The 24,747-nt window shown below is 43.2% G+C and overlaps 1 protein-coding gene across 5 annotated transcripts in view; it reads left to right on the top strand.

Moving 5' to 3' along the window:
- tsga10 (testis specific 10) overlaps positions 1-24,747 on the top strand; it is a 136,277-nt gene that overhangs the window by 38,926 nt on the left and 72,604 nt on the right. For 3 of the 5 annotated variants that reach the window (XM_062977262.1, XM_062977261.1, XM_062977264.1), the window contains one exon: positions 46-180. In XM_062977262.1, coding sequence (XP_062833332.1) covers positions 46-180 — 135 coding nt within the window. The remainder of the gene's footprint in view (positions 1-45; positions 181-24,747) is intronic. The other 2 variants (XM_062977260.1, XM_062977263.1) reach the window with 1 other exon arrangement.

The following is a 24,747-nucleotide window of genomic DNA, read 5'->3' as shown; positions in this document are numbered from 1 at the left end:
TGGAAACTTGTCTTCTTCTTCAAATGTGTTGTGCTTTCATTTTAGGGAGCGTGCAGTCCAAGAACTTCGGCGCCAAAGTCTTACAGCTTCATACCACTTATCATCAACAATAAAATCGTCATCGCCTGAACGTTGCCGGCATTGGTCTCCTGATAGGACTCTGGACAGATCTTTGGAAGGGTGAGAACATCATGTTTGGTGATGAAAAAATATGCTTTCTTTCCATCCATTCCTAAATGCCATATTGCCAAGATGCTCATAAAATTGAAGAATAGCCTTGGAATGAGGGAGATACAAAAAAATTTCATTTGGATAATTAGTTTGTATGTTGTAGTCTCAGAGAATATATAATTTCTCTGTGTTTGTATTGTTATTCGTTATGCTTTCATTTGGCCACAAAGTCCATGATTGTTCTTGATCCTTACTTCCGGATGATTGTGCATGGCCCCTTTGTTAGGTTTTCCTCAGTACAAAATGTATTGATTCTTGAGCATTCACATAATGCTGATATGAGCTGGGGAATGTTGCAATGGTTGCTGGTATCATAACGATACCAGTGCCTCCCTATAGTAGGAGAAAGACATACATACCCCTTTGACTTCTTATAGGAACATACATGTTCAGTATACTTTGAGAATCCCTGCATGTTCCCCAGGCTTCCTCCCTCTCTGCTCTTATTTAAGAATATCTCTTCTCTCTCCATTGTTTCACTCAAGAGAACAAAGCAGACAGAATCATAGATGTGCATGATGTTATTATAGAAGATACTGTAGGAAAAAATATCTGTTTCAAACTCTTTTTAAAATTACCACATTATATTGAATGAAACAATGTTCATACAGTCCAAAAGACATTTTATAGCATCCTTCATTTCTCACTAAAAATCTCTCCACAGATGTAATTCTAACACAAATGAACCCAAACTACCTGAATTTCATTCATAGACACTGTTTACTGTTTTTATAAAGACTAGCGGTGACATATTATTATATTGGATTTTTCCTGTAAAAATAATGTAAACTAGTTTTCCTACTTAAAATTAAAACTTCAAATTAAATGTACACCTGAGATAATTCGTGATCAGTGAAAACCCAAGCAGTGAAAAAGAAAGGAAAGAATTGGGAAGACATGATGATTAGCCTGATATCCAAAATCATTTTGAGGCCTTATAATTGGAGCCAAGGAAAGATATGTATTCATTTCATTTTATTTAGAGACCCATGCAGAAAACAAGCAAACAAAAAGAGTTAAGAGTCCATTTTTGTCTCTTATAGGGATTCTATATTGAAGGACTTCTAATTGAAGAAGATATGGAAAAATCTGACATCTCTTAAAGAAATGCAGTTGCCAAACTGAATTCAGGAACTATTGTAACGGTGGCTTTAATTCAGTTTGATGGTAAAAAATGTTCAGATTACTTACTAACCGAAGGATCATTCATAACTGTTTTATCTAAGTGGAATAAAAGCAATTTGGATATTTTGCTTTATCTAACTAAAATCCACTATTAAAATGACATCCTGAGAACAAGACTGTGACTGCATGGTGTCAGAAACCTACTGAATGAAGCTATCAATATAAAGAGAAAATCTGAAAAGAATTAAATAGTTTGCCTTATTTCTTCATTTGATTGTTGTAACATGGTTCAATTTTATGGTAAGCCGTGTAATATTTTCATCGGAGGGGATAGGCACATTTTAAAACGAAGGGTATATTTACTATATTTAGCTCAAATCCAAATAAAATTTTCATATTAAAGTAATTGGCTTGGATCCTAATCTCTTCTTGGAATAGAACAATTCACATTCACTAGGGGAGGTTTTTTCCCCTCCCCCTTTCCTCTGTAATTCCTCTGGTCCTCCAGAAATGATGAGAATGATGTGGTATATGGTAAGGGATTGCATATAGGGAAATGACAGACGCCGCAAGTATCCCTTGCATGGGCTGAACTGGATCACTTGGGATCCAGTTCAGTCTTTTTTTCCCTTTTTTTGAGAGACAGCAAGAACCATCTGTTACTTGCCTTTACTGTTATTATTTTTAATACTTAGTTTTTGTGAGCCTTTGAGTCTTTTCTGACTTATGGTGACCCTAAAGCAAATTTGTCAGAATTTTCTTGGCAAGATTTCTTCAGCGGGGGGTGGCATGTTATTGGCTTCCTCTGGGCCTGAGAGAGTGACTTGGCCAAAGTTTGAACCATCGTCTTTCAGAGTCCGTGTCCAACCTTCAAACTATTAGACCATCCTGCCTCTTAAAGCCAATGAAGTACAACCTATCTATGAAAATAACAGTGGTAGATCTGCACCTTTGTTGTACAGGGTCTGTTTAACTTATCCTATTAACTTTAGTTAGAGGGAGGAGCAAGTCTTCATCGTATTAATTAGATAACATATTTTACTTCTAAATAGTATAGCAGTGTTTTCCTGATCACCATTAAAATGACATTTGTAATTGGTAAACATATATTTTAATGCAAACTTTCAAAGTCACATAGTGACAATATCTCTCAATCAAATCATGTACTGTCTTGGGCAGGGGTTGCAAATATTATTAAACTGTTTATTATCCTATTAACTGAATAAAATTTTAGCAATTTTTCTTACTAGAAGCCACTTTTATTACAGTGAAACATTTCCTTTTTCATTGTATATATTTTAAATAAAGAGTTTCAGTGGACCCTTATTTTGTTTTTATGGCAATTTCTAATTACATTTAATCTAATTGTCTCCTCTTTGAGAGACGATGGCCAAAGTAAGCTTTTTTCATCTTTTCTATATCCAGTGGCTCTGTAGTATTTTGCCCTTCCCCTCTATAATGCCTAGCAAATGGTTTTAAAAAGTTGTTTGTCAAGACAATCAGAAAAAGCAACATGCTATAGTTTGCTACTTCAAAAACTGTTCTTCTGATTTTAACCATGAACACACACATATCTTAAAAAGAGCAAGAATTACTATTATTTATTCAGAAAGCTATGCCATAAAAATATCAACAGTAGTGCTTAACAGAAGTATACACTAAGACTTGGGCTCTCTCTTTTCTTTCTGTGTTGCTGTTTGCAGAGCTCAGCTCAGTAAAGGATTCTGAAGTCAGCTGCCACTTATCTAGCTATGGTAGCAAAATGCATAGTACTAAAATAGGGTCACTTTAGAGTAGAACCCCACTGTATCCTCAATCTTGAATGCATTTGTTAGTCCAGACACACTGCTGCAACATGTGTCTGTTGTGTTTGCGTCTGTGTTTTTCAAGCCCTTCTTCATTATTCTCCCAATGCTGATTTTGCTGGGGGCAGGGAATACTTCCAGAGGACAAGGGGGAGTTTAGCAGACCAAAGAAAGCTTTTTAGAAATATGCTTCTTTGTTAGAGGTTTTGTTAACTAAGGTATGTCTGTAAATCTGTATATAAAATGTTATTTATTATATCATTTATTTGTCATCAAGTCAGCTTATAGCATCTGTATAAAAAAGAGACCCCAAGAGTCATCATCAGTCCTGCTCAGTTTTTGCAAACACAGGACCCTGGCTTCTTGTATTGAATCAATCTATCTGTAGTGTGGTATTCCCCTTTCCTAAGTCCTTCCAGTAGTATTTTCCTAACACTGCTCTATTTTCCATTGATTCATGCTATATGATTTATACAAAATACAGTAGTTTTATTTTAGTAATGTTGGCCTTCAGTGAACTCATTTGTTTGTCTTTCAAGGTAATTCTTGCAGGTCCCTAAAATATATTCAAGGATAGAGAAAAATTGAATTAACCAGGAAGGATGGTGGGATTGATTTGTATTCCTATATGAATCCCTTTTACTGAATGAGCAAGAAATATGACTCACTGCTTTTGGTGGCGTCTACACTGTCAGTGGGATGATGAATCCTCTTTGAATTTTAGTTTGAACTCTTCTGTATTAATGTAGTTAAGAATTTTTTAAAAAATGTCCCCAGAAATATGTTTAATATGTGAGATCTTTTGCAGTTTTCTGAAGGTTTTGTTCCAAAAGGGAAAGATACATTTGAATTTGAAATGTTATTTTAATTTGGGGTTTCTGTGACTTCTTAAATAGGGATTTAAAAACTACCCTTCAAATTCCTGTCAAAACTGCAAATGTTTGGAAAAAATATTATTGTCTCTATTCTGAAACTTATCTATGACATCTTCCTTTTCTTAAATAAATAGTCACCTTCCATTCATTGGGCCCTTGATCAAAGACTTGCAAACAGGAAGGTTGGACTGATTTCTTTGCCCTTGTAGGACTATGCCTATAGAACCACACTTGACCTTACAATTTGGCTTTCTGTTTGAATCCCTTGACCACTTCAGAAGCCTACCGTTATATTACTAACATCAAAACTGTTCCATCTTAGTGTATTTGGTAAGAATGCTAGATCTAAATCTAACCTTTGCTTTATATTGTACTCTTGAAATTATAGTCTATTTGGTGTTTTAATATTAAATACTCACCTGTGTTTAATATTAAAGCATAAAAAGAAATGCATGTTCAGCCACTGGTCTCCACTTAATAAAATGATTTTGATTAGGCCATGCAGACTTAGAAGAGTTGTGATTTTTAAAAGGCCCCTTCAGTTTCCCACTTTTTGTGGGACATTCTGCATCACATTTTGCTATAATTTTTCAATTAATATCTCTGAGTCTCAACCAATTCATAGTTTGTAGCAGCCACAAAAACGGAATTTCTGGAGTATAACAACTACATTCAAAGTAAGTACTGGACAATTAAACAGGAAATAATACTTTCAAACTAGGAACAGAACATTTTTCAAATGTTGTTACAATAGTGTTATGAATGTTATCTGGCAGCTCTCCCACAAGAGCACATTACAGCCTACAGCCCAAAGCCCTTTCCTGTTTATAACTTGAATAATCTTGTATGCAATCATGCATACATCCACACACACCCTCTGATCCACTTGGTTCTCAGTAAAAGTGTTGCTCTAGAGAAGAAGATGTCAAGAAGGAAAATCTATAAATGTTCTTTGTATCCCCTGAGATCGTTCTGGAGGATTTTAGACCAAAAAGAAAACTTTTGATCCTGTTGATTTTGCATGCTTCCAACATGGGCTGCTTTCTCTCATGATGAACCGTAATGATCTGTAGAACGAAACTAACAGCACAATCTTCTATCAAGAACCCTGCAAAATGCCAAACCTTTCATTGTACTGACACATAATATATAATGAGATAGAGTCAATATTTGCCACCCATGAAAAGAAGGGTTCCTCCCATCCACAGAGGCATATTGTTGGTAGACAAGGCAGAGATGATTTTCATTTTTTGACCTAACATATTTGTCCTGCCTTCCACAATCTGCTCCAGTCTGATACTAAGAGTGCTAATTTTCACATTTTCAAAAATGAGGAAAAAGCAGGTATGTTTTTGTTACAGTGTGTCTTGGTGTAAAAAAATAAAGTCCATTCTGACACAGCAGAAAATGTTTATAGATTTAAAAACACACACACACACAAGAACTACTGTTTCAACAAATACCACAACTTTCAGCAAGCTCCTGACGCATGCACTCCATCTGGAGGAGCCCAACAAAGGAGAGGCCTACTGAATCAAGTGAACCATAGAAATGCTATTATAAGAACATATGGTTCAGAAGCTGAATGCTTTTCTGAACTGATTATTTAGTTGGGCATACAAAGGTGAAACATGAGTAAACCCAAAGTCTATTGTCTTCTTTGTGTGATTGTATGGGCATGGCTAAGGTGTTAAAGGAAAAAAAGTTCTTTCCCATGTGATGTAAGGCAGAAAGTGAATGCATCAAACCCTTGCATATTATCTTTTTTGAAAAGTTAAATGTCAGAAATAGTCAATTAATTATTCAATGCAAAACTGGTTTCAAACAGGGCCCATTGCTTTTACTTCCGTGACACTGCTTTAATCTGCCAGCAACAGGAAGAAAGCAATAACGGAGCAGAAAAAATAGGCTTTTCACCATAACTCTGAAGTTCTTACAATTTTTATTAAAACTGGTCATGTTTTCAGTCCTGGTCAAATATTTTCAGAAAATATTTCAGTCCTCAGGAACTAAAATGAGATTATGAAATATGTTTGTAGCAGTGACTTGAAGGCTTCGCTTGTTTTGCTTTTTCTGCTAGACTATGGGGCCCTCTAATGGGCAGCAAAATCTGGGGCTGGTCAGAGGCACTGCTGCTTCAAACTAACCTCGGCCTCTGCTATGATGTTTTCACCACTCTGCTCCCGAACCATGGCGGTGGCAGCAGCAAAGTCCTGACTGTCTAGTCAGGACCAAATTTGATTCAGCCCCATTGGACAGTCCACTCTTACCCATGTATAGAGCTCTAAAGAGGCTCCCACGCAACTTGGGGCTCATCTACCTGAACTATTTACTACAAAGGGCATCTGAATCAGCTGTGTGGCATCACTGTAGGCAATAGTCAACTGGCAGGACCCATGTTGGCCCAGAATCTGCCACAAGATGGAGAACTGGAGGGGACAGTAAATGTGGTTATCTGACAATGCCAAACTGAGTTCGGCACCACTAGATGGTTGGAACCTCCTCCTGCTTCAGTAGTAGCTGTAGGGGTAGCAATGTAAACCATCTCAGGGCCAGATCCGATGTTCTGGATCAGCTCTGGGAAAAGGGGTCAGTATAAATCTGCACTTTTGGTGAAATTGGCAGAAATACCGAATGACAGAAGCTCTGTGGGTCCTGCTGTGGACCATGAAAAATGATACAGCTAAGTGCAATCCACTTTTCCCTGCAGCACAGAAAGGAGAAAGCAGGATGGCAACACTGGGCCATGTGAACAGCAGGTCCAAAAGACTGAAGTCCAGGACTCTTTTGAAGCCTCGTAGAAGCTCCAGAGCATTCCCTGACTTCTAATGGAGGTAAAATCAGCATAACTGATTTTACTCTGAATTTATGGACCAGAGGTTCCCAGGATGTCATCTGGATACCATGGCGTACGAAGCCACGGTAGACAGAGTCTGTATTTTCTAAATTTTCCATTTACAGCACAGTAAATTAAGTTGGATTTGGTGAGATTGAAGTCTGAGTTAAATCTCATTAGGACAACATCATTTGCTTCTCTGTCATGATTTGTATGATATATAGTATTATCAAGGTAGATTAAAAAAGAAGAGATACACACTGCAAAGTAAAATTTTGGAGATTCAGTTTACTTTCGTATTACAAAATAAGCCTAAGTATTTTAGTGCTATCCTAGGAAGGAAATTGCAATATGCCAAACCCTACTTAATTCATTTCATGACTGCTTCACAATAAACATACTAGTGACTATTAGGAGGTGTTTTGGGACAGCATAATCATTAGGGGGTTGCAGGAAGTGGACTGGGGACACCATTGGAGGAGGCGACACCAAAATTGCGGCTTTTAATTTTTGTGTGTGAAGAAGAATCTTCTAAAAATGTTCTTATAGTTGATATATAACCCTTAGCTAGTTTTTGGAAGCTTCTAATTCACATATGCTGTTGGCAGACCTATCATTATGATGCAGTTACAGTGATGGTGTGAATAGGAGTTTTGCTGGCTACAAGCAGTCACTATTTTCACTGCTGTTGGGTTTTTTATAGTCAATGCTTTTCTCAAATTTTAACGTTGACACTAAAATCCAACACCGCCTGAGCTCTGTGAGTGCAGCATTTTTACGAATGAAGCAGAGAGTGTTTGATAATCAGGACATCCGTAGAGATACCAAGATGCTCATTTATAAAACCACTAGCTGTGCCTGGCCACGCGTTGCTGTGGCAAAGTCTGGTGGTATGGGAAATAAAGTATTGAGGAATTGGAGGTAGTTAAGGTAAAGGGTAACGGTTTTTTCCTGATATTAAGTCCAGTCGTGTGTGAGTGTGTGGGTTGGTGATCATGTGTATTTGTAAGTCGAAGAGGTGGCATTGTTTGTAGAGTCCTTGGAGGTCATGTGGTTGGCATGACTGTATGGAGCGCTGTTAGTTTTGTGTCAGAGGAGTACTGATATTTGGTTGTTTATTTGGATGATATTGGATGTAGTGATATTTGGATGTTTTGGAACTGTTGGGTTGGGAGAAGGTGGGGTAATAGTGGGGGTTGACTCCGTTTTTCGAATTCAAACGTGCGACGTTTCATTGGAGAAGTTGAGTAGGTTAGCGGTTGAAGACGCTGCGTCATTAGGGGATATTATTTCCTAAAGGTTGTGAATATACAATATTTGTGATTATTGGGTGTTTTTGTCTGTTGGAGGTAAGTATGAATGGTGTCTAAGAGATGTTGTAGGTGTTGTGAATGGGTATAGAGTACGTTATCATCGGTATATTAGAGTTGTATAAGAGATGTTGTAGGTGTTGTTAATGGGTATAGAGTACGTTATCATCGGTATATTAGAGTTGTATAAGAGATGTTGTAGGTGTTGTGAATGGGTATAGAGTACGTTATCATCGGTATATTAGAGTTGTATAAGAGATGTTGGTGTTTTGAATGGGGATAGAGTACGTTATCATCGGTATATTAGAGTTGTATAAGAGATGTTGTAGGTGTTGTGAATGGGTATAGAGTACGTTATCATCGGTATATTAGAGTTGTATAAGAGATGTTGTAGGTGTTGTGAATGGGTATAGAGTACGTTATCATCGGTATATTAGAGTTGTATAAGAGATGTTGTAGGTGTTGTGAATGGGTATAGAGTACGTTATCACCGGGATATTAGAGTTGTATATGAGATGTTGGTGTTTTGAATGGGGATAGAGTATGTTATCATTGGTATATTAGAGTTGTATAAGAGATGTTGTAGGTGTTGTGAATGGGTATAGAGTACGTTATCATCGGTATATTAGAGTTGTATAAGAGATGTTGTAGGTGTTGTGAATGGGTATAGAGTACGTTATCATCGGTATATTAGAGTTGTATAAGAGATGTTGTAGGTGTTGTGAATGGGTATAGAGTACGTTATCACCGGGATATTAGAGTTGTATATGAGATGTTGGTGTTTTGAATGGGGATAGAGTATGTTATCATTGGTATATTAGAGTTGTATAAGAGATGTTGTAGGTGTTGTGAATGGGTATAGAGTACGTTATCATCGGTATATTAGAGTTGTATAAGAGATGTTGGTGTTTTGAATGGGGATAGAGTACGTTATCATCGGTATATTAGAGTTGTATAAGAGATGTTGTAGGTGTTGTGAATGGGTATAGAGTACGTTATCATAGGGATATTGCAGTTGTGCAAGAGATGTAGGTTTTTTTGTGAATGGGTATAGAGTACGTTATCATCGGGATATTGTAGTTGTGTTAGAGATGTTGTAGGTTTTCTGAATGGGTATAGAGTACGTTATCATGGGTATATTAGAAACGTTAGGATTGTATGATGATGTTGTTGTTGTTATTATTATTATTATTATTGAGAGGCTGGGTGGCCATCTGTTGGGAGTGCTTGGATTGTGTCCTGCATGGCAGATGGTGGGAGGTGTTAGCTGGCCGTGATTGTTTAGTGTCTGGCATTCCTGTGTTTTAAGAGTGTTGTTTTTTATTTGGTGTTGTGATTTTAAGCTTGTTAAAATATTAGGAGTCAGATTGTGTTGATTGTCATGGTTGATAGCATATATTTAAAATATTGAGTGTTAAAATGGGTTGGATATTGTAGAAGGGAGAGTATATGGAGAGAAATAATTCGGATGATGGGCGGGCGCTAGGACCCAGGGGACAGCTTTTTCCCATTGCCTGCCTTTCCTCTTGCGGCGGCTATTATGCTTTCTCTTTTCCTCCCTTCCGGCATGGCTCCCAATGGTGCGTTGTGGGTTCTCTCCATGTGGAGCTGCGTGAAGTGAGTTTGTGTTGTTTCAACCTTAAGGCGTGGATGATGGGTTGTGTTGTCAAATTTCGAGGTTGGGGGCCCTTTACTTTTGTTGTTTTGCTCGGTGCTCGAATTCCATCACTCTTTTATATATATAGAAGATTGTCCTCCCAAGCCTGCGAAACATAGATGGTCTACAGACGTCACACTCAACTCCTGGAGTGATTCCATCAGGGTTGATTCTGAAAAATCCTACAAATCTCTTGGGAAGACAGGTGGACAAATGTCAGTGTGCTGGAAGAAGCAAAGACCACCAGCATTGAAGTGATGCTCTATGGCATCACTATGACTGGCCACGTTGTCCAAATGCCTGATCACCGTCTCCCAAAGCAGTGATTATACTTCCAACTCAAAAACGGAAAACAGAAGGTTGGTGGACAGGAAAAAAGATTTAAAGGTGGGCTTAAAGCCAGCCTTAAAAACTGACATAGACACTGAGAACTGGGACGCTCTGGCCCTTGAGCGCACTAACTGGAGGTCAGCTGTGACCAGCAGTGCTGCGGAATTCAAAGAGGCACGAATGGAGGGCTTAAGGGAGAAACGGGCCGAGAGGAAGGCACGTCAAGCCAACCCTGATCGGGACTGTCTTCCACCTGGAAACCGATGTCCTCACTGCGGGAGAACATGTGGATCAAAAATAGGTCTCTTCAGCCACCTACGGACACACCTCCAAAACACCAGAATGGGTTGACCATCATCCTCGGCCTACGAGGGATCGCCTAAGTAAGTTAAGCTTGTGTGAGATGCACCCCATCACTAAGTAAGCTTGTGTGAGATACACCCCATCACTTGCCAGTAGGCCATCCTCCTACTTCCAGGAGGATGGCCTACTGGCAAGTGATGGGGTGCATCTCACACAAGCAGGAAAACATCTTTTTGCACACAGACTCACAAACCTCATCAGGCGCACTTTAAACTAGATCCACTGGGGGAGGGGAACAACAGCCTGGCGAACACTATATTACCCATGACCACAGGGAACCGCCAAAAGGCTAAACGGAGGGCTGCACAAACACAGCAAGGACCAAGTACAGAGAGCACAATAATCCCAAATAAACAGCTCGAGGGGAGGTCACAGGGGCTTACATGTCTTTACACTAATGCTCAGAGCATGGGAAATAAGCAAGACGAACTCCAACTCTTAGCACATCTCCACACATACAATGTCATAGGCATCACTGAAACCTGGTGGGATGACTCCCATCACTGGAATTTAACCATTGAGGGCTATAACCTCTTTCACAGAAATAGAACAAAGGGGAGAGGAGGGGGAGTAGCTTTATATGTCAAAACCAGTTACATTGCAGAAGAAATGCAAGACTGTAATCCGGGAAACCAGCTTGAAAGCATCTGGATAAGAATCAAGGGAACCGGGACTCAAAAAGATCTTGTCGTGGGTGTCTACTACAGACCTCCGAGTCAGGATGAAGGACTTGATGAAGCCTTCTGTCAACAGCTGACCAAACGGGCACAAAGAAGAGATATAGTAGTCATGGGCGATTTCAATTATCCTGATATCTGCTGGAAAACAAACTCAGCCAAGAGTACAAAGTCCAACAAATTCCTCACTTGCCTTGCAGACAATTTTATGGTCCAGAAAGTAGAAGAGGCAACAAGAGGATCAGCAACTCTTGATCTAATCTTAACAAATGTGGAAGACCTGATCAATACAGTTGAAGTGGTTGGATCCTTAGGGGCAAGTGACCATGTGCTCCTGGAGTTTGCAATACAAAGGAATACTGAAACTAAGACAAGTCAAACACGCATTCTCGAATTTAAGAGAGCTGACTTCCAAAAAATGAAGGAATTACTGAGCGGCATTCCATGGACGCCAATATTAAAAAACAAGGGAGTTAAGGATGGATGGGAGTTTTTCAAAAGTGAAATACTCAAGGCGCAAATGCAAACAGTGCCAACAAAGAAGAAAAATAAGACAAGTGCAAAGAAGCCAGAATGGATGTCCAAAGAACTTCTAACTGAGCTAAAGCTCAAAAGTGACATGCACAAGAAGTGGAAAAGGGGAGAAATCACCAAAGAAGAATTCAAACGTATAGCCAACACCTGTAGGGAAAAGGTTCACAAGGCTAAAGCGCAAAATGAGCTCAGGCTTGCCAGGGACATAAAAAACAACAAAAAAGGCTTTTTTGCTTACGTTGGTAGAAAAAGGAAGAAAAAGGAGGCGATAGGGCCTCTGCAAGGAGAAGATGGGGTGATGGCGACGGGGGACAGGGAAAAGGCAGAACTGCTCAATGCCTTCTTTGCCTCGGTCTTCTCACAAAAAGAAAGCCATCTTCAACCTCAGCAACATGGAATGGACGAAGGATTGGGGGAAGTTGTCCAGGAACACCTGGCCTCTCTAAACGAATTCAAGTCCCCAGGGCCAGATCAGCTACATACAAGAGTATTGAAGGAATTAGCGGAAGTTATTTCAGAACCACTAGCAATTATCTTCGAGAGTTCTTGGAGAACGGGAGAAGTCCCAGCAGATTGGAGGAGGGCAAATGTGGTCCCTATCTTCAAGAAGGGAAAAAAGAACGACCCAAACAATTACCGTCCGGTCAGCCTCACATCGATACCAGGCAAGATTCTGGAAAAGATCATCAAGGAAGTGGTCTGCGAACACTTAGAAACAAATGCGGTCATTGCTAATAATCAACACGGATTTACAAAAAACAAGTCATGCCAGACTAATCTGATCTCTTTTTTCAATAGAGTTACGAGTTGGGTCGATACAGGGAATGCTGTGGATGTAGCCTACCTGGATTTCAGTAAGGCCTTCGACAAAGTCCCCCACGACCTTCTGGCAAATAAACTAATAAAATGTGGGCTAGACAAAACTACGGTTAGGTGGATCTGTAATTGGCTAATCGAACGAACCCAAAGGGTGCTCACCAATGCGTCGTCTTCATCATGGAAAGAAGTGACAAGTGGAGTGCCGCAGGGTTCCGTCCTGGGCCCAGTTCTGTTCAACATCTTTATTAACGACTTAGACGAAGGGTTAGAAGGCACGATCATCAAGTTTGCAGACGACACCAAATTGGGAGGGATAGCCAACACCCCAGAAGACAGAAGCAGAATTCAAAACGATCTTGACAGACTAGAGAGATGGGCCGAAACTAACAAAATGAAGTTCAACAGGGACAAATGCAAGATACTTCATTTCGGCAGAAAAAATGGAAATCAAAGATACAGAATGGGGGACGCCTGGCTTGACAGCAGTGTGTGCGAAAAAGACCTTGGAGTCCTCGTGGACAACAAGTTAAACATGAGCCAACAATGTGATGCAGCAGCTAAAAAAGCCAACGGGATTCTGGCCTGCATAAATAGGGGAATAGCGTCTAGATCCAGGGAAGTCATGCTCCCTCTCTATTCTGCCTTGGTCAGACCACACCTGGAATACTGCGTCCAATTCTGGGCACCACAGTTGAAGGGAGATGTTGACAAGCTGGAAAGCGTCCAGAGGAGGGCGACTAAAATGATCAAGGGTCTGGAGAACAAGCCCTATGAGGAGCGGCTTAAAGAGCTTGGCATGTTTAGCCTGCAGAAGAGAAGGCTGAGGAGACATGATAGCCATGTACAAATACATGAAGGGAAGTCATAGGGAGGAGGGAGCAAGCTTGTTTTCTGCTGCCCTGCAGACTAGGACACGGAACAATGGCTTCAAACTACAGGAAAGGAGATTCCACCTGAACATCAGGAAGAACTTCCTCACTGTGAGGGCTGTTCGACAGTGGAACTCTCTCCCCCGGGCTGTCGTGGAGGCTCCTTCCTTGGTGTGCCGTCCGCCGGACAATAAAAAGCTATAAAACTGAAACGTGCTGTCCTTTATCCGGGCGAACTGCAAATCCCTATAAGCTGTCCTATAGATATTGAACGACTGAGTCTGGATAACTTCAAAAAAGGATGTTTATTCATACAAGGTTGTAAACCTGGCACAGATCTTAAAGTTGCAGAAAATGAAACAAATTTCTATAGGTTTTAGTCACAGAATTATCCCTGGTTCCAGAAGGCAAAGGTGATTATAAAACCACTATACCCTAATCACGCTGTCTATATTAGAAGGAGAAACTCTTTCCTTCCCTATCTTTACAGCAAAGATTAGTTCTAGAAGCGATGGAATAACCCTGCTCCTCTAACTAGATTTTCTATTCCAGATCAGTATAATTCAATACTTATCTAATTTGGATAGGCTTAGATTGGCCTGGTTTTGAGGATGATTTGTCCCAGTTAGCCTTGCACAGCTCCAGCACGTTGGAAGACTATAGCCAGAATGAAGCTCTAAAATGGAGACTAGACCCTGGTAAAAAGGGCGGTCCTAAGATGTTGCACTCTTTGACCAATCACTGCAAAGAAAACTGCAGCCAGCTCTTGCAGATTCCAAGCCACTTTTCCTGGGCTTTGCAGCCAGAGGCTGAAACAAAATGCAAAGGAGGGAAAACAAACAAACGACCAATAGGTAAGGCAAACCATCGTCCTGGGGGACGGAACACTCCCCGCTAAATTCCCAGGATGTGGGAATTTACCAATCAAAAACATACAAACACCTTTGTATACACAACAATAAAACAGTATAAAACTTTAAACATCTCCAATAAGCAACACGAGGTCACTAATTGGTCTGTCCAGGACAGACATTTTGTCCTTACTATGAGTCTTTACTTGAACTTTTCTAACCTTACCGTCAGGGCAAGGAAAGGTCTTTAGTATAATGCCCATAGGCCAGGTATAGCGGGGCAAGTCTTTGTCCTTTAGCAACACAAGGTTTCCCACCTTGACATTGTCCTTTGGGGTTTGCCAGAGTCTTCTGGTTGGAAGCTGGCTTAAGTATTCGGCCTTCCACCTCTTCCAGAAGTGGTTGGCTAAGGTCTGCACATGCAAAATTGGTGCCACAGTCCGACCAAATTAACTTAATTGGCCCTCTGAGGGCTATGAACCTTTTCAATGTATTTATGAATGATGAAGTGTCCATTCCCTCTGCAACCTCTATATGGACAGCTCGTACTGACAAACAAGTAAACAAAACCGCACATCTTTTGTTATTTACAACACCACCCCTGGTTTTCCTAGTGACAACCTCCCAAGGACCAAACACATCGATTCCCACATGGGAAAAGGGGGGGTCTGTCAAAGTCCTGTCCTGAGGTAACTCAGCCATCAGCTGACTCTGAGTCGCCGACATTTGACACACTTAAAAATAACACTGCTGACCAAACTTTTAGCATTTACCACCCACAGACTTTCATCTCTAAGGGCTGCCTCAGTTAGAGTTCTACCTTGATGATGAATTTTCTCATGGTAGTGACGAACCAACAACAAAGCAATATGGCTATTGGGGGGTACAATGATAGGGTTCTTTATACACACTTTGAGTTTAGCCTTAGCTAACCTCTCACCCACTCTTAAAATGCCCTCTTTATCCAGAAATGGGTTCAGCTCACACAAGAAACTCCGGCTGGGGGTGTTAAGCCCTTGTTCTAACCTGGCTGTTTCTTGACTAAACTCATGCCTCTGAACTGACCTGAGCATTACTCCCTTAGCCTTTAGCATGTCCTGAACTTGCAAAGGCTGACTATCTTTGCAGACTAAGCGATGTATGAGCCTAGCAACTGCTCTCTGAAGACTGTGCCACTCTGAAAAATGCTCAAAGCGGTGTAGTTCCAGGTAAGATCTTTGGCCTGTCTTGATTGCAGTGGTGGTCTTGCAGGCTGTTATTTCTGGAACAGACTCTGGTAATTCTATGCTTTCCGAAGGTGAAAAGACCAACGGGAAGTAGACATCCGCTAAACATCGGGGACCCATCAACCAACTGGATCTTAAAACTCGTTGAGCTGATGCTCCTCTAGAAGCGATGTCGGCTGGGTTGTCATTTGTGGCAACATGATGCCACTGGCTAGGTGTGGAGCTAGATAGAATGTTGTTAATTCTATTTGCTACGTACACTTTGAATCTTTTGGTTGTGTTGTTGATGTAACCAAGCACAACTGTACTGTCCGTGTGGAAATGGACATCTTGAAACAAGTCTCTTATCTCTTGCTGGATGATGCGCCAGAGCTGGACAGCAAGAACTGCTACACACAATTCCAGCCGGGGTATTGAAGTTCCCATAGGAGCTATTTTAGCCTTTGCCATGATGAATCCTGCGTGACAAAAAACTCTGTCCCTTTGTCGCATGTATGCCACAGCTGCTATAGCTTGCTCAGAAGCGTCACAGAAGATGTGAAGTTCTGTGGTGGGTTCTATCATTGCCTTGCAGGGAACAAATTGTCTGGGAACTGTGATGGTTTCCAGTCCTTCAGCTTGAGAAGTCCAATTTGCCCAAGCTGCTTTCACCGATGGGGTCAGCTCTTGATCCCATCCTATCTTCTTCAGTGACCAGAGCCTTTTTTCTGTCACATGCCTGTTGTTTGGCAAAGTGGGTTTTTCTGCTTTAAAAGGCAGAGGGGCTATCCAATTTCCCTCTGGACTCCGGGAAACTTGAGAGTTCATGATCTCTAAAAACCTCTGTTCATCTTTGGAAAGCGCTGTAGTTTCATCCCTTTCGGAGACTTCAAAGATGGAAGAATACTCTGGTGTTATCCCCTGACAATAGACCGAGATATGACTCAAACAGCTATGCATTAGTGTGGGGCGACTGCCTTGAAGCACGTGCGCTTGACGAGTGCCCACCGACGATGGAGGGTGCATCCTATTTATGCACACTGGGCCTGTAACTGTCCAGCCTAGTGGTAGCAGCTGAGCAATGGGCGCCCCTGGAGGTTCCTTAACTTGGTCGTCCACGTAGAACAAGTTCGGACAGTCCGCACCAAGCAGAAGGGCAATGTCCACATCTGGACGGAAAGCAGGTAAGGCGTTCTTCAGCCTTCGCAAGTGTGGATGAGCCTCCACAACTTCTCTAGTTACAATCTGTTTTTTGTTCCGAGGGATGGAGGAACACTCAATCAGGTCTGGCAACTTGAACTGTCTCTTCTGGTCACAAGAGGAAACAACAAAGCCGGATGCTATGCGACCCTGCAACTTCTTCTTCCCTACACAGGTGGACATGGTGTAGTCGACCGTCTGGGTTTTTATGTCAAACAGTTGGAAAAACTCTGGAGTCGCCAGGGAGGCGTCGCTTTGTGAATCCAAAGCCACGTAAAGTCTCTTTTTAAGCCAAGGTCTTCTGGCTGGATAAACATCTGCTAGGCAGATGGGATGGCAGACTCTGAACTGGTGCACGTCAGAGCATAGTTCAGTACAGGCGACCGATGGAGCATCCTCCTGCATCCGTGACGCGGCCTGCATGTTGGTGGCTTCAGTAGATGACCCTTCTTTGGAAGACGTGTCCCCTTTGGCGCGGGAGACAGCGTCAGAGTTGTGCATCGCGGTGCAATGCTTAAGGCTGTTACACCTTGCGCATTTGACGTCCTCTTTGCAGTTGGATGCAAAGTGAAGAGTTGCTCCACAGCACCTAAAACATATGCCCAGCTTCTGTACAATCTGTTGTCTTTCTTTATAAGGCTTCTTGCCAAATTCCCGGCAGTTGGCCAAACTGTGAGGCTTTTGGTGAATGGGGCAGAGCACCTCCTTCACCTCTGACTTGGATTCGTTGGCCCTGTGCTGAGTTTCAACAGCCTTAACACTAACCGGTCTTTTGGCCTCTCTGGATGGTTTTTTCTCCACTTTAGGTGCCTTCTCTGGCTGGGTCCCTTGGTATAAGGTGGGGAGGCCCGTCTGCGGATCATTCCTTTCTCTGGCCGCCCTGGTGATGAACTGGACCAAATGAGAAAATGGAGGGTATGCCTGGGAGTGGGCCTCCTTGTAGTTGAAGACCTCCTGTCCCCAGCGTTCTTGCAAAGTGAAGGGCAGCTTGGTCAAGATCTGCCTCTGGGACAGGTGCTGATCGAGGCACTTCAAACCGGGCAGTTCTGGATTCTCCTTGGCCGACTCTAATTCCGTAAGGAGATCGCGGAGGTCCCACAAGAGTTTGAAGTCTTTGAGTTTCAAAGCTGGGAACCTTTGGAGCTTGTCCATAAGAGATGCTTCAATCTCTGTGCTGGCCCCATACCTCTGCTGCAACCTGGCCCAGGCCTTTTCCAGGGCTTTGTCGGGATCGGCTACGTGGGCTGCGTAGATCTTCTTAACTTGTGAGGATGAGGCTGGGCCCAACCATGCAGCCAGAAGAGTCAGTTCTTCCTCAGGCAATAACTTTAAGTCTCTGATTGCTCTCTGGAAGGTGGCCTTCCAGAGAAGAAATTCCTCAGGCTTGTCCGAAAACTTTTCGACACCCTTGTCCTTAAGATCTCTTCTGGGACTTCTGATGATGGAGACAAGCTGGGACTCCGGCGTCGAAGGGAACAATTGAGGAGTTTGCTGTTGTGGAGTGGACTCCCACCGTGTACCTTGCGTCAACCTTTGGCCTCTTGGAGGGATGACATCGACCACTGACGAATCGATGGTTCCCTGTGCAGCTGTCTGTAGGGGCCAACTAGCACTCGGCCTTGAGGCCCTGATTGACTGACCTAGGGTTTTAGCAGGAGGCACAGGTAGCTCGAGCAAGGGTGAGCTCCCCGCTATGACGCTCTGCTCTGCAGGAAACTCAAAAGTGACTTTGGGGCCCTGCTCTGGGTAAGGAGAGAAGTCTCCCTGTTCCTCATCCGAAAACTGACTGTACATGCTGCCAAGGTGCGCAAACACTTTGGCAGAAGGGTCCTGTATTGGTAACTGGCTTACATTTTCTTCTGTGAGTGGCTCAATTAGGGCCTTGGCCAAAGTCTCAGCCCTTACCCTTTTGGCTGCGGCATCCATCTTTATTCTAAGCATCTCTATACGAGCCTGTTCTATTTGCATTTCGCTTTGTCTACGGGCCTGTTCTATTTGCATTTCGCTTTGTCTTTGGGCCTGTTCCATTTGCATTTCGCTTTGTCTACGGGCCTGTTCCATTTGCATTTCGCTTTGTCTACGGGCCTGTTCTATTTGCAGTCGTTGCTCTTCTTCTTTAAAGGGAAGGGTGAGATCAGCTGCCTTAGCATCAGCCTCCGCCCCCGCTACCTTGCTCTTTAGCTCCAGACGTGCAGCCTCCTTAATGTGCAAGGCAGCTAGGGAAGAGATGGCACTCCCAGCAGCAGAAGACTTGCTAGAGTGGCTGTGTTTAGACGATGCACGCTCCCTTAGTTTAGATACCTGGCTAGAGCGGTTGGACTTAAGACTAAGTGCCACAGCAGGTGATTTTAAAAGATTGGTCTCATGGCTGCATAAGGAAGCTAGGATTGCCCTCACCCTATTTTCTTTCTCATTAGTGTCAGCTAAAACACTCCCTATTTCTAACTCTGAATCCTTGGCGTTAATGCGCTCGAGGACCTGGACTATCTTAGACACTAAACCCCTCCAAAGACCGAAGGCTTCTTCGAGGTCTGTCTGTAATATGGCTGGCACCCTTGTGATACCCAAGCTCTCTATTCTGTCCATTAATGTTGTGATGCGCTCCCATGCCGAACCTAACCTCACATGGAGGAGCTCCTTTTCGTCTATTAGATGGGCTAGCATTTTGGCTGAAGGGTGCTTTATCCTTTGGGGCCTTTCATTCCTACTTTCAGCCTCAGAAGGAGGTACGCCATCTGTATCATCTTGAAATTGCATAGACATTATGTATTCTTAATAGCAAGTAAATTTACAACAAAGGCAAATGCAATATACCTGCAAGTAAATTTACAATAAAAGCAAATTCAATATATAATACAATTCACAGCACTTAACCATAGCAATATATATCACTAAGTAACTATACTTTACAAAGATTGTGACCTTTGGCGCCAGATTTTGGTGGGCAAGTTGCAAAATGCCAACTGACAGCAACTTGCCACTTGTTACCTCCCTTGCCCGAGTGACGTAAACTGCCAAAATGGCGACTTCGCCAAATTTTCAAGCACCTAGTGCTCTGTGGCTCGAGGCCTGCCGCCGAAGGAGCACCGAGGCTGGCTTTGGAAAGGAGGAGAGAAGAGACGCCTCCTCCCCGCTGTGAAGGGAGGTCACCACCGCAGGTCGATAAAGCAGGTCACCACCGCAGGACGATGAGGCAGGTCACCACCGCAGGACGATGAGGCAGGTCACCACCGCAGGACGATGAGGCAGGTCACCACCGCAGGACGATGAGGCAGGTCACCACCGCAGGACGATGAGGCAGGTCACCACCGCAGGACGATGAGGCAGGTCACCGCCGCAGGTCAATGAGGCAGGTCACCACCGCAGGACGATGAGGCAGGTCACCACCGCCGGACCATGAGGCAGGTCAAAGCCGGCCGAGTGCTCCGGCCGAACTCCTGATGAAGAGGCTGTCAAAGCCGGTTGAGTGCTCCGGCCGAACTCGCAGCAGCGTTGCCAGGCCTGTCCAGGTTCTAGCCTGGTTCTGGTGGGCTCCACGCCTCAGAGCCAGCCAAAGAACTGTCGCTGGTGCTCCGCGGCTCGAGGTCTACCGCCGAGGGAGCCCTGGACGTTGCTGGGAACTGCACAGCCTGTGCAAACCCAGAAAGCCACTGGGCTACGTGCGCACACGCGAGCCAAATAGCAAGGAAATAGAGCCCCACTATTTGACTCCTTCAGGTCTGAGAGCGGGCTCCACTACCTCAGACGCTGGTAGAGTCTTTAGGTATGCAGACTGAGCTCAGGCGGAAAAGCCGCAGCCTATACTAAAACTTCCTAAACTATAAAAAACTATAAAGCCGTGCAAGCTAGCTCAAGCGGAAAAACCGCTGATCTACCTCAAAACTGTGCCGTCCGCCGGACAATAAAAAGCTATAAAACTGAAACGTGCTGTCCTTTATCCGGGCGAACTGCAAATCCCTATAAGCTGTCCTATAGATATTGAACGACTGAGTCTGGATAACTTCAAAAAAGGATGTTTATTCATACAAGGTTGTAAACCTGGCACAGATCTTAAAGTTGCAGAAAATGAAACAAATTTCTATAGGTTTTAGTCACAGAATTATCCCTGGTTCCAGAAGGCAAAGGTGATTATAAAACCACTATACCCTAATCACGCTGTCTATATTAGAAGGAGAAACTCTTTCCTTCCCTATCTTTACAGCAAAGATTAGTTCTAGAAGCGATGGAATAACCCTGCTCCTCTAACTAGATTTTCTGTTCCAGATCAGTATAATTCAATACTTATCTAATTTGGATAGGCTTAGATTGGCCTGGTTTTGAGGATGATTTGTCCCAGTTAGCCTTGCACAGCTCCAGCACGTTGGAAGACTATAGCCAGAATGAAGCTCTAAAATGGAGACTAGACCCTGGTAAAAAGGGCGGTCCTAAGATGTTGCACTCTTTGACCAATCACTGCAAAGAAAACTGCAGCCAGCTCTTGCAGATTCCAAGCCACTTTTCCTGGGCTTTGCAGCCAGAGGCTGAAACAAAATGCAAAGGAGGGAAAACAAACAAACGACCAATAGGTAAGGCAAACCATCGTCCTGGGGGACGGAACACTTGGAGGCTTTTAAGCAGAGGCTGGATGGCCATCTGTCGGGGGTGCTTTGAATGCGATTTCCTGCTTCTTGGCAGGGGGTTGGACTGGATGGCCCATGAGGTCTCTTCCAACTCTTCTATGATTCTATGATTCTAAGTTAGTAAGTGTGGAGCCCCCGGTGGCGTAGTGGATAAAAGCCTTGTGACTTGAAGATTGGGTTGCTGACCTGAAGGCTGCCAGGTTCGAATCCAACCCGGGGAGAGCGCGGATGAGCTTCCTCTATCAGCTCCAGCTCCATGGGGGGACATGAGAGAAGCCTCCCACAAGGATGGTAAAAACATCAAAACATCCGAGCGTCTCCTAGGCAACGTCCTTGCAGACTGCCAATTCTCTCACACCAGAAGCGACTTGCAGTTTCTCAAGTCGCTCCTGACACGAAAAAAAGTAAGTAAGTACAAGCAGCCACTCTTTTCACTGCTGCTGGGTTTTTTTTATAGTCAATGCTTTTCTCAAATTTTCTGATATTTTAAATACAAAAAAGAAATAGTAAAGATTCTGTATGATCTGATATGGAGAAGGTCTGTGTGAGTTACTGATCTGATTGACACAAGCCCCTTGTGACACTATCAGTACTTTTTGCAAACTAAGATAAATGCAATGGAGTTTGACATTACTTTTGACTGCCATGGCTCAGGGCTATGGAATCCTGGGATTTGTAGTTTGGTGAGGTACCAGCACTATTTCACAGGGAAGGCTAAAACCCTTGTAAAACTTCAATGATGGGATTTTATGCTATCATTTGCTCACTTTTGACCTTAAAACTGTTGGAAACCAGTGGATTTATATTCCGAAATTTGGATGTTCAGTCTGGAGAAAATAGGGCATCTTTCAAAATTCAGGTACTTAGACTTGAGCTAATATCTGCTTCCTTCATCATAGGAAAAAAGTTTAGGAAGCTGAAGCTGAGTGTAACCTTTACAACAATTTTCAGCCACATTCAGTAGTCATGCTCCAAGAGTGCATTGAGGCTAGAATGAATGCAATGTGACACCACTTCAGCTGCCACTGCTCAATGCTATGGAATCATAGGAGTTGTTCTTTGGCGAAATACCTGTATGAGAGAGCCTTGTACAACTCCAGCTGCCATTATTCCTTAGCATTGAGCTGTTGCAGTTAAAGCAGTATCAAACTGCTAGAAAGGAGAAAACCATAAAAATGAACAAAATCTGGCTACCAGTATTTAAAAATTCTAAAATCAGGACAGTAGATAAAGAATACTCAAGACGGAAATTCCAAACATGAAGCAATCTTGGCCAGCTAACACCTCCTGTTCTTGGAGAACAGGAGAAGTCCCGGAAGATTGGAGGAGGACAAATGTGGTCTCTATCTTCATGAAGGGAAAAAAGAATGACCCAAACAATTACCGTCCGGTCAGCCTCACGTCGATACCAAGCAAGATTCTGGAAAAGATCATTAAGTAAGTGGTCTGCAAACACTTAGAAACAGATGCAGTCATTGCTAGTAGTCAACACGGATTTACCAAAAACAAGTCATGCCAGACTAATCTGATCACTTTTTTCGATAGAGTTACGAGTTGGGTCGATACCGGGAATGCCATGGATGTAGTGTACCTAGATTTCAGTAAGGCCTTCGACAAAGTCCCTCACGGCCTTCTGGCAAACAAACTGGTAAAATGGGCTAGACAAAACTACGGTTAGGTGGATCTGTAATTGGCTAAGCAAACGAACCCAAAGGGTGCTCACCAATGCACCGTCTCACCGTCTTCATCTTGGAAAGAAGTCACAAGTGGAGTGCCGCAGGGCTCCGTCCTGGGCCCGGTTCTGTTCAACATCTTTATTAACGACTTAGATGAAGGGTTAGAGGGCACGATCATCAAGTTTGCAGACGACACCAAACTGGGAGGGATAGCCAACACTCCAGAAGACAGGAGCAGAATTCAAAACGATCTTGACAGACTAGAGAGATGGGCCGAAACTAACAAAATGAAGTTCAACAGGGACAAATGCAAGATACTTCACTTCGGCAGAAAAAATGGAATGCAAAGATACAGAATGGGGGACGCCAGGCTAGACAGCAGTACATGTGAAAAAGATCTTGGAGTCCTTGTGGACAAGTTAAACATGAGCCAGCAATGTGATGCGGCTGCTAAGAAAGCCAATGGGATTCTGGCCTGCATCAAAAGGGGTATAGCGTCTAGATCCAGGGAAGTCATGCTACCCCTCTATTCTGCCTTGGTCAGACCACACCTGGAATACTGTGTCCAATTCTGGGCACCGCAGTTGAAGGGAGATGTTGACAAGCTGGAAAGCGTCCAGAGGAGGGCAACTAAAATGATCAAAGGTCCGGAGAACAAGCCCTATGAGGAACAGCTTAAAGAACTGGGCATGTTTAGCCTGTAGAAGAGAAGGCTGAGAGGAGACATGATAGCCATGTACAAATATGTGAGGGGAAGTCATAGGGAGGAGGGAGCAAGCTTGTTTTCTGCTGCCCTGCAGACTAGGACACGGAACAATGGCTTCAAACTACAGGAAAGGAGATTCCACCTGAACATCAGGAAGAACTTCCTCACTGTGAGGGCTGTTCGGCAGTGGAACTCTCTTCCCCGGACTGTGGTGGAGGGCTCCTTCTTTGGAGGCTTTTAAGCAGAGGCTGGATGGCCATCTGCTTTGAATGCGGTTGAATGCGGTTTCCTGCTTCTTGGCAAGGGGTTGGACTGGATGGCCCATGAGGTCTCTTCCAACTCTACTATTCTATTATTCTAGGCAGGAATCAGCCAGACCTTAAAGCTGAAAGGCTATTCAGTGCTCATCAGGGTGGGCCAATTGAAACATTCACATTTGCCTCAAACAGAGAGGAGTTCTTTCTCCCACCCTGCTCATTCCACAGATATATAAACCCACAACTTCTGAGGATGCCTGCCATAGATGCAGGCAAAACGTTAGAAAAGAATGCTTCTGGAACATGGCCATACAGCCCGGAAAACTCACAGCAATCCACTATTGTTCTTTCATGGTTTGTTTGCGCTACAAATTTATTTACGACATTTCTACCCCGCCTTTCCCAACCCCAAAGGGGACTCGAGGTGGCTTTACAACATAGGCAACTATTTCATGCCTTTAAAAACAGTGTACAATAAAATGCACATTTAAAATAGAATTATAAAAAACAATTTAAAACATTTAGAACAATACCAACACAATCACGTGATCCACAAATGTAGTTTGGGCCATTCCAATAGTCATTACACATCTTTTGTATCTATTTATTGCACCAGTTCTCCAAAGGCTTCGTCATAAAGCCACATCTTTTTTACGGAAAGTCAGGAGGGAAGGGGCTGATCTAATTTCCCTAGGGAGAGAGTTCCACAGCCGAGGGGCCACCACTAAGAAGGGCCTGTCTCGTCCCCGCCAGTCACGCCTGCAAAGAAGGCGGGACCAAGAGCAGGGCCTCCCCAGACGAT

Source organism: Anolis carolinensis, chromosome 3 (genome assembly GCF_035594765.1).
Source record: "Anolis carolinensis isolate JA03-04 chromosome 3, rAnoCar3.1.pri, whole genome shotgun sequence".
NCBI classification, from domain to species: domain Eukaryota; kingdom Metazoa; phylum Chordata; class Lepidosauria; order Squamata; family Dactyloidae; genus Anolis; species Anolis carolinensis.
The sequence above is the reverse complement of the archived record's forward strand: the minus strand, read 5'-3'. Positions and strand labels throughout refer to the sequence as shown.